Source organism: Meles meles, chromosome 19 (assembly GCF_922984935.1).
Source record: "Meles meles chromosome 19, mMelMel3.1 paternal haplotype, whole genome shotgun sequence".
In the NCBI taxonomy this organism is placed as follows: Eukaryota; Metazoa; Chordata; class Mammalia; order Carnivora; family Mustelidae; genus Meles; species Meles meles.
This window is the reverse complement of record NC_060084.1, coordinates 17560184-17573056: the sequence shown is the minus strand read 5'-3', so window position 1 is coordinate 17573056 and position 12873 is coordinate 17560184. Positions and strand designations below refer to the sequence as shown.

Genomic DNA, 12873 nt, shown 5'->3' with positions numbered 1-12873 from the left:
TTAATCAATCTTTTCCTTTATAATCTGATGAGCTACTGAGGATTACCAAGAACTTTTATTTATGTGTCTTATATCTATCAGTATTTATTGTATTAGAAGCTAAAACTAAGAGCTTTTAAAAACAGGTACACAGGGCGCCTGGGTGGCTCAGTGGGTTGAGCCTCTGCCTTCGGCTCAGGTCATGATCTCAGGGTCCTGGGATCGAGTCCCGCATCGGGCTCTCTGCTCAGCAGGGAGCCTGCTTCCCTCTCTCTCTCTCTGCCTGCCTCTCTATCTACTTGTGATCTCTCTGTCTGTCAAATAAATAAATAAAATATTAAAAAAAAAAACAAACAGGTACACATTCCATTCCAGCTGTGAAGCCATCACAGACTGTGTAGCTCCACTGGAAGTCTCCACTATAGATTCATGAGAGAATGACAGTGACAAGGGCAGAAAACATCTTAGGATTATTGTTGTTTTGACAATTGCATACATCCTTAAAAGTTCTCTGGGAAAAAAGAACTGCTATGGAGAGTCTTAGAGCCCTTGTAAGGTTTTGATCAAATGAGTCATGATCTGATTTAGGTTTGGCTGCTCTGCCTCCTGTTTAGAAAAAGGACTGCAGGGAAGCAAGGGCAGAAACAGGGAGACCAGATAAGATGCTATTGTAGTAGTCCAGACCAGAAATAATTTAGACTAGGTGGTAGCAATGTAGGAGCTTTGAAATGGTGTGATTTTGAATGTATTTTAAAGGTAGAGCCAAAAGCATTTCCTGACAGATTTCTGTATAAGGTGTGAGAGAAAGAAGTTAAATTCATCACCAATGTTTTTATTTGTTTCTTTTTTCCCTGAGAAACTAGAAAGGTGGAGTTGCCATCAGCTAAGATGGGGAAGGCTGTTAGATGGAGTAGGTTTTGGGGAAAGATAGATGTTTGGTTTTAGGTGTGTTGCATTAAAGAAATTTGTTGAACGTTCGTGTAGAGATATCAAGTAGTCATGTGGGTCAACGAGTCTAGAGTTTGGAAGTGAGTTATACACTGATGATATAAATTTGAGAGTTGTTAGCGTGCATATGCTATTTAAAGCCATGACAGGGGCACCTGGGTGGCTCAGTTGGTGAAGCATCTGCTGTTGGCTCAGATCATGATTCCTGGGTCCTGGGATGGAGACCCATGTCAGGCTCCCTGAGCAGGGAGCCTGATGGCTTCTCCCTCTCCTCCCACCTTGTGCTCTGTCACTGTCTCTTAAATAAATAAATAAATTTTTAAAAAAAATAATAAATAGGGACACCTGGGTCGCTCAGTCGTTAAGCATCTGCCTTCAGCTCAGGTCGTGATCCCAGGGTCATGGGATCAAGCCCTGCATCTGGCCTCTGGGTCTGCTGCTCCCTCTCCCACTCTCCCTGCCTGTGATCCCTCTCTCACAATGTCTCAAATAAATAAATAAAATCTTTAAAAAATAATAAGAATAATAAATAAAGCCATGACACCACATGAGGGCACTAAGTGATCAATTAATTGTCCTGCCTTTATCAGTTTAAATAATAATAATTTGCATTTTTATGCAGTGTTGCAGAGTGCCTGCACATACATTTCAGGAGACTCTACCTTCTCTAAGTAAATACATAAACAGATTCACACAGATTAAATGACTTCCCTTGGGTCACCAGAACTGTTAGTGATGAAACTAGGGTTCATCCATAGATGAAAAGCCTTTATTTTCATCTACCCACCAGGTCATTGCCTTTTTTGTATAAACCAGAAATGTCTATGTATATTGATTAGGTGGCTAAAGAAAACAGCTTGGTCTAGTGGAGAGGCAGATTGGACAGGTAGGGAAATTTTGCTTTCCTTTTCACAAACATATTTCAGATCTGTAAATATTTAATTTGCTAAAACTTTGAGATACAAGGAACACATTTTGTACTACAGATTTTAAAAATTTTAAGAGGGATTTACAACTGTCAGGTCTCGTTTTGAGTTAATAGTTAGAGCTGTGAAAACCTAATTCAGTCATTTCATATAGTGTTATCCTGCGAGAAAACGCAAAGTTTGTTTGAAATTTGTTTAATGTGGCAAAACGTACATACATAAAATACAGCATTTTAACCATTTTCAGTGTACAGGTCAGTGGCATTAAACACATTTACAACATTATGTAACTGTCACCACTGTTTTGAGAACTTTTGCTTCAACCCAAATAATTCTTTACCCATTAAGCAATAATTCCCCATTCTCTCTCCCTCCACCCGGTGGTAATCTCTGTTCTACTTTCTGTCTCCATGACTTGCTGTCCTCAAGATAGTTCATATAAATGAAATCATATAATATTTGTCTCATATTTTGTGTCCTTTTATGTCTGGCTTATTTCACTTAATATATTAGAGGTTCAGTCATGTCCTGTAATGGAGTATCCAATTTCTTTCCTTTTTATGGATGAATAATATTACATTGTTTATATAGTCACATTTTGTTTTTCCCTTCATCTGGTGAAAGACACTTATTTGTTTCTACCTTTTGGCTGTTGTGAATAATGCTATGAACACTGGTGTATAGGAATCTGAATTTTCACTTCTGTTGGGTATCCTAGAGTGAAATTGTTGGGTTATATGGACATTGTTTGTTCAACTTTTTGAGCAACTGCCAAATTGGTATTTTTCTCACAGTGGCTGTACCATTTTACATTTACAATGTATGAAGGTTCTGAGGCACCTTGGTGGTTCATTCGGTTAAGTGTCTGCCTTTGACTCAGGTCATGTTCCCTGAGTCCTGGGATAGAGCCCTACATGGGGCTTCCCACTCAGCAGGGAGCCTGCTTCTTCTGTCTCAGTCCCTCCATCTTGCTCATGCTCTCTGTTAAAATAAAATCCTTTTTTTTTTTTTAAGATTTATTTATTTATTTTGAGTTTTATTTATTTATTTTGAGAGAGTGTGTGTGTGAGTGGTGGGGAGAGGGGGTAGAGGGAGAAACTCTTTCAAGCATATTCCTCACTGAACAAGGAACCCAACGTGGAGCTCGATCCCATAACCCGTAAGATCATGACTTGAGGTGAAATTAAGAAAGTCAGACGCTCGGGACGCCTGGGTGGCTCAGTTGGTTAAGCGGCTGCCTTCAGCTCAGGTCATGATCCTAGCGTCCTGGGATCGGGTCCCATATCGGGCTCCTTGCTTGGCAGGGAGCCTGCTTCTCCCTCTGCCTCTGCCTGCCTCTGCCTACTTGTGATCTTTCTCTCTCTCTGACAAATAAATAAATAAAATCTTAAAAAAAAAAAAGAAAGTCAGACGCTCAACCAACTGAGCCAACCAGGTGCCCCAATAAATAAAATCTTAAGGGGTGCCTGGGTGGGTCGGTGGGTTAAAGCCTCTGCCTTCCACTCCGGTCATAATCTCAGGGTCCTGGGATCAAGCCCCACCTCGGGCTCTCTGCTCAGCTCGGGCTCTCTGCTCAGCATGGAGCCTGCTACCCCCTCTCTCTCTGCCTGCCTCTCTGCCTACTTATGATTTCTGTCCGTCAAATAAATAAATAAAATCTTTAAAAAATAAATAAAATCTTAAAAAACCCAAAAAACAAGAAAAACCCAATGCATGAGGGTTCTAATTTCTCTACTTCCTTGTCAACACTTGTTATTTTCCATTTTAAAGTAATAATGGCCATACTGAAAGGATATGAGGTGGTATCTCATTGTGGCTTTGATTTGCATTTCCCTAATAACTAATGATGTTGGGCACCTTTTCCTGAGCTTATTGGTCATTTCTGTTTCTTCTCTTGAAAAATGTCTAGTCAGGGGGTGCCTGGGTGGCTCAGTAGGTTAAAGCCTCTGCCTTCGGCTCAGGTCATGGTCCCAAGGTCCTGGGATAGAGCCCTGCATCGGGTTCTCTGCTCGGCGGGGAGCTTGCTTCCTCATCTCTCTCTGCCTGCCTCTCTGCCTACTGTGATCTCTGTCAAATGAATAAATAAAATCTTTATAAAAAAAGAAAAATATCTAGTCAAGTCTTTAGCCATTTTTTTTCATTGTTTTTGTTGTTGAGTTATAGGAGTTCTTTATATATTTTGAATATTAAGCTCTTATCAGATATATTATTTATAAATATTTTCTCCCATTCTTTGTGTTCTCTCTTCACTCTCTTGATAGTGTCCTTTGAAGGCTTTAATTTTGATAAGGTCCTATTTATCTGTGTTTTCTTTTATTGTCTGTGCTTTTAGTGTTATATTTAAATCATTGCCTAATCCAAGGTCATGAAGATTTTCCCTGTGTTTTCTTCTTCTTAGAATTATAGGGATGGGGCACCTGGGTGGCTCAGTGGGTTAAGCCTCTGCCTTCAGCTCAGGTCATGATCTCAGGGTCCTGGGATCGAGCCCCACATCAGGCTCTCTGCTCAGTGGGAAGCCTGCTTCCCTCTCCTCTCTCTCTGCCTGCCTCTGCCTACTTGTGAGCTCTCTGTCAAATAAATAAATAAAATCTTAAAAAAAAAAAAAAAAGAATTATAGGGATGCCTGGATGGCTCAATCAGTTAAGCTTCTGCCTTCAGCTCAGGTCATGATCCCAGGGTTCTGGGATTCAGTCCCACATTGGGCTTCTTGCTGGGCGGGGAGCCTGCTTTTCCCTCTGCCCATCTCCCTGCTTGTGTGCGCTCACTCTCGCTCTCTATCTCTGACAAATAAAATCTAAAAAAAAAAAAAAAGTTTTATAATTTTAGCTCTTTTGGGGGCACCTGGGTGGCTCACTCAGTTAAGGGTCTGCCATTGGCTCAGGTTATAATCCCAGGGTCCTGGGATCGAGCCCCACATTGGCCTCTCCGCTCATTAGGGAACCTGCTTCTCCTCTCCCTCTCCCTCCCACTCTGCCTACTTGTGCTCACTCGCTCTCCATCAAATAAATAAAATCTTTAAAAAAAGTTTTATTTCTTTTGTTCAAATGCCTGATCCATTTTGAGTTAACTTTGTATATGGTGTGAAATAGGAGTCCGGCTTCCGTTCTTTTTCATGTGGATATTCACTTTTCCCTGACTGTTGAAAAGACTGCCTTTCCCCCCATTTAATGGTCTTAGAACCCTTGTTTGAAAGTGAATGGACCGTATATTGTGAGGATTTGTTTCTGGGCTCTGTTCTGTTCCCGTGGTCTTTGTATCTGTCCTTATGCCAGTATCACACTGTTTTGATTACTGTGGCTTTACAGTAAGTTTTGAAGTCAGGAAATGTGACTTTTCTATCTTTGTTCTTGTTTTCAAAACTGTTTTGGCTTTTGATGGTCCTTTGAGATTCCATATGCATTTCAGGATTGGTTTTTCTATTTCAGTTAAAATGCCGTTGGTATTTTGTTAGGAATTGCATTGAATCTCTATGTTGCTTTGGATAGTGTTATCATCTTAACAATATTGTCTTCCAATCCATGAACATGGGATGTTCTCCATTTATTTAGAAACCTTAAATTCTTTAAACAGTGTTTAGTTTTCAGTGTTCAGATCTTAAGCTTCCTTGGCTCATTCCTAAATATCTTATTCTTTTTGATATTATTGTAAATGGCGTTTATTTTTAAATTTCCTTCTTGGGTTGTTCACTGAAAGTATATAGAATACAACTGGGGGCACCTTGATAGTGCATAATTAGGCATGGGACTCTTGGTTTCAGCTCAGTTGGTTATCTCACAGTCATGGGATCGAGCCCTGCATCTGTTCTGTGCTTATCACAGAGTTTGTGTGGGATTGTCTCTCCCTCTCCCTTATTCTCTCACTCTCTCTCTCAAATTTATAAATCCTTTTTAAAGAAAGAGTACAACTAATTCTGTGTGTTGATTGTTTTTAAAGATTTTATTTATTGGAGAGAGAGGGAACAGGAGCCAGGGAGGAGCAGAGAGAGGTAGAAGCACACTCCACACTGAGCACAGAACTTGACGCCAGGCTTGATCCAACAACCCTGAGATCACAACAGGACCAGAAACCAAGAGTCGGACCCTCAACCGACCCAGCCACCTAGGCATTCCTGTGTGTTGATATCTTATAACTATAACTTAATTTATTAGTGCTAATATTTTTTGTATATCTGTTTTTTCAAGCTTTTTAGTATAAGATCATTTATGAACAGAGATAATTTTACCTCTTCCTTTACAATTTGGATGGCTTTTATCTCTTTAGCCTAATTGCCCTGGCTGAGAATTCCAGGACCAGGGGCACCTGGGTGGCTCAGTCGTTAGCCATTTGCCTTCGGCTCAGGTTGTGATTCCAGAGTCCTGGGATCGAGCCCTGCATCTGGCTCTGTGCTCGGCAAGAAACCTGCTTCTCCCTCTTCTACTCCCCCTGCTTGTTCCTTCTCTTGCTGTGTATCTCTCTATTAAATAAATAAATAAAATCTTAAAAAAAAAAATTCCAGGACCATGTTGAATTGAAGTGGCAAGAGTGGACATCCTTGTCATGTTCCTGAGGGAAAGCTTTCAGTCTTTCACCATTGAGTATGATGTGGGTTTTTCATACATGGTCTTTATCATGTTAAGGGAATTTCCTTCTATTTGTAGTTTATTGGGTGTTTATGAAAGTGAATTGAATTTTGTCACATGCTTCTGCATCAATTAAGATGACTGTGTAGTGTTTTATCCTTCATCCTAATAATTGCTTTTCATATGCTGAGCCATCTTTGCATTCTGGGAATAAATCTCACTTGCCCATGATATATACTTTTAGTATACTGTAGAATTCAGTTTGACAGTGTTTGTTAACGATGTTTGCATCTGTATTCACAGGGGATATTGTATAGTTTTCTTATAGTGTCTTTGTCTGGCTTTGTTATCAATAATGCTGGCCTTAGAATGAGTTAAGAAATATTTCCTCTTTAATGTTTTGGAAGAGATTAAGAAAGGAATGGGACGCCTGGGTGGCTCAGTGGATTAAGGCTCTGCCTTTGGCTCAGGTCGTGATCTCAGGGTCTTGGGATCAAGCCCTCCATCTGGCTCTCTGCTCGGCAGGGAGCCTGCTTCCCCGCTCCCTCTCTCTGCCTGCCTCTCTGCCTACTTGTGATCTCTGTCTGCAAAATAAATAAATAAAAGCTTAAAAAAAAAAAAAGGATTGGTATTGGGGTGCTTAGGTGGCTCAGTCAGTTAAGCTTCTGACTCTTAATCTCACGTCTTGATCATGATCTCCGGGTTGTGATAGGCCCTGTATGGGGCTGCGAGGGGAATCAGCTTCAAATTCTCTCTCTCCCTCTGCCCCTCCCCAACCCCCACATACATGCTTTCTCTCTCTCAAATAAATAAATCTTAAAGAAAGAAAGGATTGGTGTTAATTCTTCTTCAAGTGTTTTGTCAGAGTTTTTTTGATAGGAAGAAATGAATCAGGTATTTTGTGAAGCCGTCAACAGTGTTTCAAGGAACTAGAAAGATGTCTTGAGGGCTGCACATTTTCATAAGCACGATATGAAATTATCATTGCATAAATCAACTCATTAAATCACTAGGGTTGGGGCACCTGGGTGGCTCAGTGGGTTAAAGCCTCTGCCTTTGGCTCGAGTCATGGTCCCAGGGCTTCTCATTGGGCTCTCTGCTCAGCAGGGAGCCTGCTTCCTTCTCTCTCTCTCTGCCTGCCTGTCTGCCTATTTGTGATCTCTGTCTGTCAAATAAATAAATAAATCTTAAAAAAAAAAAAAAAGTCACTAGGGTCTGCTGGCCTCTTAGCTTTGTTCCTTTGCTTCTTTCTTCTTATTTATGTGCTGATGTATCTAGAATCACATGGGTCTATACTCTCATTGTTTTAGAAGATTGTTATGCAAATTGGGCATCCTCAGAAAGGAGACTTTTGACTATGTATATGCAGTCTCTAAAATACTTTATACACTGTAGTCCTTAAATCCTCTTTGAGAACTTGGTGAGTGATCTCAAATTTAGTAATAAAGAAGCTTAAGGCAGAAAATTTTTGCCTGTAAGCACAAAGGATTTCTGGCTTTAGTGTTTTGTTTTGACCCCTTAATTGAGGCTGCATTTTGCACAGATTGGCTCCTCCTTTGTTTTACCTCCTTTATCAGCCCAAGACAAGGGCATTAATTATTGTTCACAGAAACTATATACAGATTCTTCTGTGCTAAGATAAAAATAAGCATTTTTCTGGAATCTAAAGGTTAGGTCCTTTTGTTGAGGTTGAATAAGCGGTGGCTGAAAGTAATTCCTTATAGGCCAGAGGAGGAGGCTTTGCATCATTGTGTTTGGGCTCTCTAACTAGAACTCTGAACATGTCAGCCATTATCACAAAACTGACCAGTAGTAACTCTTGAATACAGGGACTTTCAAACATTCTTGATAGCTTCATACAGTAAGAAGTAAGTTTTATAGCATGACCTAGTACATAACAAAAATATATATACAACTAACATGAAAGTCTCAGAGGCCAATTCTTAACCTTTTTTAAAGAAAATGCAGCCTATCTTTTATTTTGTTCTATTTCTTTTTAAAAACATGCTGTTTTCAATTTGCTGAATTGACTTTATAACCTGCTAATAAATGTGGCCTTTAATTTAAAAAATACTCCTCCACAACCCTCAAATTTACCTCTGCATATAGTTTTCTGAGCTCCTACCCTTTAGGCATTTTGATTCTGTGGTTTGAAGTAGAACCCAGGAGTTTCTGTTTTTATTAAGTGCCCAAATAATTCTGATATTGCCATAGACAAATATTTGGGAACCGCTAATAGACCCAACCTAAAAACTATTCTGCTTAAAACTAAATCTGTCATATAAAATTGCTGACATCAGGGTGCCTGGCTGGCTCAGTCAGTAGAGCATGTGACTCGATCTTGGGGTCATGAGTTCAAGCCCCATGTTGGCGGTAGAGTTTACTTTAAAAAGATAAGTAAATAAAAATAAAATTGATGAAACCATCATTGTCACTTTTGAAGTTTTTTGCCCTTTTAATTTTAGGAAATAAGTTAGCCATTACCTAACTCTCTGGACTCCAGTATTCATATTATTTAATAAAATGTGGGGAGCCATTTTATGTAGTGATTGACAGATAAAGGATGGTTATTAAATTCCTCTTGATTATAGAAAAAACAGGCTGGGCATGTAGTAGATTAAGTTACTCTCTGGTTTGTTCCATTCAGTAGTGATGTTGTCTTCTTTGACACAGACCAGTTTATGTCTGACTTGGAACACCAGCCATCAGGTTCAGCAGAGAAATGGCCTAACCACAGTGAGCTCTCATGTCCAGCTCCTTTCTGGAGAATCTAGAGGGTGAGTGTTGATTGAAATGTGTCATTGTTTTTATACCCAAATCTGGTATTTGCATGCAGTGGCTGGATTTGCATGTGCTACAGAGGATGGGGTATACACGGGCAATCTTCTTGATAGGTTCACTCATTATCTTTGGAGCTACACTTTGACTACAAGACTCTGCTTTTTAAATCTAACCACAATGAGGTTCTTACACTAGTGTTTAGAAATTTAATCTGAGTTTGAATAGAAAGCAAGTATTTAAATTTATTAAATCAAAGCAGAGAAGCCCATCTATAAGAATTCTATGGCTTGCGGGGGTGGGGGTGAAAAAAAGGATTCTATGGGTTGGGTGCTGAGTAAACCTGGTTACCAAATCAGGTGTATAAGCCTACTGATTTCTGGGCATGTTTTGTTGTGAGGCAATATGAAACGGAAATAAAGCAGGAAATTTTATCTGTTTGCCACAGGCAACTTGGGTCATTTACCCTTGAGCCTGACTTGTGGGCCCATGTTTACACTCCTGATAGTTCTTCTGGGATTCCATTTGGAAAGAATCCATAGAAATGAAGTCTGTGTGAGGGAAGGGCTGGACCTCAGGCCTCTCTTCCTCAGCAACTCACCAGGAACATAGCTCTCCCTCCTGTCACACAGCTCCTTTCTTCAAAGACTCTGAAAGCCACTCGAGAACATATGTGATTATAAATATACAAATCGTATATTGTAAATATACAAGTTATATTGTATATTATATATATGTAAATTATACATACACAAATTTTCATTCTCAAAATGCCGTTTGAATTTAATTTTAATGAATTTAGGTTTGGAAGGGGACTACCCAAATCCTTATATTTAGGATACTAAAGCCTCATCAGATAAGGCACCCAAACACTGGCTTCTCCCAGAAGCTGAGCCTACCCTGATCTCACATCATCCTTGTCTCTAGCCATGAGAGGAATAAAAATGGCAACTAAATTCTTACATCTCTTTAAGGAGAGTTATAACCTTAAGGGTTTTTTGTTTAATTGAAGTATATTTGACATACATATTCTATTAAGTTTCAGATGTACATCACAGTAATTTGATATTTTTATATATTATAAAATGATGCCCATGTTAAGACTAGTTACCATATGTCACCATATAAAGTTATTACGATATCACTGACTTTATTTCCTCTGCTTACAATACAGCTCCATGACTTCTCTATTTTTATAGCTGGAAATTTGTATCTCTTAATCCCCTTCAGCTATTTTAACCACCCTCCCCACCTTCCTCCCTATGACCAGAAAGATTTAAATGAATTTCCTCATATTATGGTTGAGAAGATAGTTGAAGAAAGATTAAGTAAATCACTCTAGTTATATCACAGCTGAACCAAAATTAAAGTTTTATCTCTTCTAGAATTTACCCCATTGCTCTTCCCGTGTGTGAAGCAACAAGTAAGTTGGTCACTAGTGATCTTGGTAAGAAGTGTTTCTTTGCAATGAAGGGATCAGTGTATGACTAAGGAGTGAACAGGAGGTAAGAACAGAAACATGAAATAGCAGGCAGTATATATAACTCCTTTAATATGTTAAACAATGAGGGGTGCCTGAGTGGCTCAGTGGGTTAAAGCCTCTGCCTTCGGCTCAGGTCATGGTCTCAGGGTCCTGGGATCGAGCTCTGCATCAGGCTCTCTGCTTGGCGGGGAGCCTGCTTCCCCTCTACCGCTCTCTCTCTGCCTGCCTCTCTGACTACTTGTGATCTCTGTCAAATGAATAAATTTAAAAAAAAAAATCTAAAAAAAAAAAAAAGATGTTAAACAATGAAAGAAAAAATTAGATATAGAAGACTGTGTGGGTTCTAGGATTTTTGTTTACTTGCTTGTTTAAGGTGGAGAGCCTTACCATACTTGGTAACGATGAGAAAGATCCAGGAGGGAAGGTGGGTAGATTGATTGAAGAGCTGGAAGTGTGAAGAAAATTTTTGGAGTTAAGTCTTGAAAAGGCAAATACATAGGAGCTATAGCACAAGTGCTAGAATGAGTCATGTGGATTTATGGTTCTGGAGCTCAGGTTGGGTCCCTGGAGGCTATAGATTTGGGAGTCAACAGTATATAGAAATGGACAAGATTATCCAGAGAAAATGTACAATACGCAAAAAAAAAAAAAAAAAAAAAAATAGGGAGAGAGAAGGAATCTTACAGTCTTAAAATTCTGAATCTAACATCTTCACACAAAGTAAAAACAAGTGGATTTTGGTTTTTATTTTTTCACATTTCAGTTTTGCTGATATAAAAGGATACATGCTGATATTTGAATACACTTTTAGGTACCTGTGTACTGTTTACTCAGCTGGAGATTTAATGTTTGTCTTTGAAGAATGTTTTGACTTACAACCTTTTCTAGAGGAGAGATCTGTATGATACTGAGTATAGTATCACACACATAAGAGATTTCTTAAAAAGAAATTTTTAAAAAGTTTAAAAAATTTAAAAAAATTTTTAAAAAAATTTCTTAAAAAGAAATTTTCTTTTTAAGAAAGACTTATTCTCCTGTCTGGGGAATAAGGGGACTGATTCCCCTATCAGGTATGGTTTAAAAAAAAAGGTGTCATAATTTCCCTTTACTAGTAGTAAAGCTACTGTTAGAAAGTGAGAGATATCTTCTAATCTTTGTGCATATATTTTCACTTTGTCCTGTGGTTGAAAGCTGTCTAACGTTAGGGTGAAGTTTAAAATGACTTAGTTAAAAACTTGGCATGATAGAGCTTAAGCTGGTTATCTTGGTTCTTGATTAAAATACTTAAATATTCTGTTACCTTTATGGTGATGAGTTTTATTTTTGTTAATAAATAGTAATCTCTCTAATGGAGATTCCCAAATGCAATGGCTTAACCACATTGGAAGTTTCTCCCACACTTCATGGTAATTCAGAGATCAGGATTCCTTTTATTTCATTGTTCCTCTGTTTCCTTAGGTATGATCAAAGCAGAGTTACCACTTTGACTTGAGTCTTAACCCAAAGCAAGAGGTATGGGGGAAGGAAGGGAAAAAGTTACTGAGCCTGGGATGAGGAAGATGCACACATCACTTCTGTTCACGTTTCATTGGAAGAAAACAAATTATATGGCCATATCTATGTACAAAGGGGAAGCTGGGAAGTGTAGGTTACAGCTTAGTGGCCGTGTGAGTAGTTAAATTCAATTACTTAAGAATGAATTAGGGTGCCTGGGTGGCTCAGTCCTTGGGCATCTGCCTTTGGCTCAGGTCATGATCCTGGGGTCCTGGGATCGAGCCCTTCCCGCATTGGGCTCCCTACTTGGCAGGAGGCCTGCTTCTCCCGCTCCCACTGCTTGTGTTACTTTTCTCGCTCTCTCTCTCTGTTAAATAAATAAATAAAGTCTTAAAAAAAAAAAAAAAGGAATGAATTAGGACAGTTAGCAATCTACCATAAATGCTTTGTAAGTTTTCAGGAACTTTTTGTTTGTTTTCAGTTTGGGAATTTTGGTAAATGCAATTTAATTCTTCATCTCATGCCACAAATAGGTGAATTCAGTTATTTAATGTATGTAGTTTAGATGGTGTTCTTCCAACTTACCAAAAACTCAAAGTATATCTTAGCAAAACTGTTAGAGAATAATAAACCATAAATACTGATTTTTCATCCATTTAAACTCATTCCTTTACTTCCAAATTTCTGTTTTGTTTTGTTTTTTTTC

At 38.9% G+C, this 12873-nt stretch overlaps 1 protein-coding gene across 2 annotated transcripts in view; it reads left to right on the top strand.

Annotated features, from left to right (window-relative positions):
- Nucleotides 1–12873, top strand: part of NFATC3 (nuclear factor of activated T cells 3) — a 132748-nt gene that overhangs the window by 112712 nt on the left and 7163 nt on the right. Inside the window, exon 10 of one of the 2 annotated variants that reach the window (XM_045989040.1) lies at nt 9086–9189. The exons of the other annotated variant lie outside the window; for it this stretch is intronic. Within the exon in view, the coding sequence (XP_045844996.1) occupies nt 9086–9186 (101 nt within the window). The 3' untranslated portion in view covers nt 9187–9189. The remainder of the gene's footprint in view (nt 1–9085; nt 9190–12873) is intronic. 2 annotated transcript variants of the gene reach the window in all.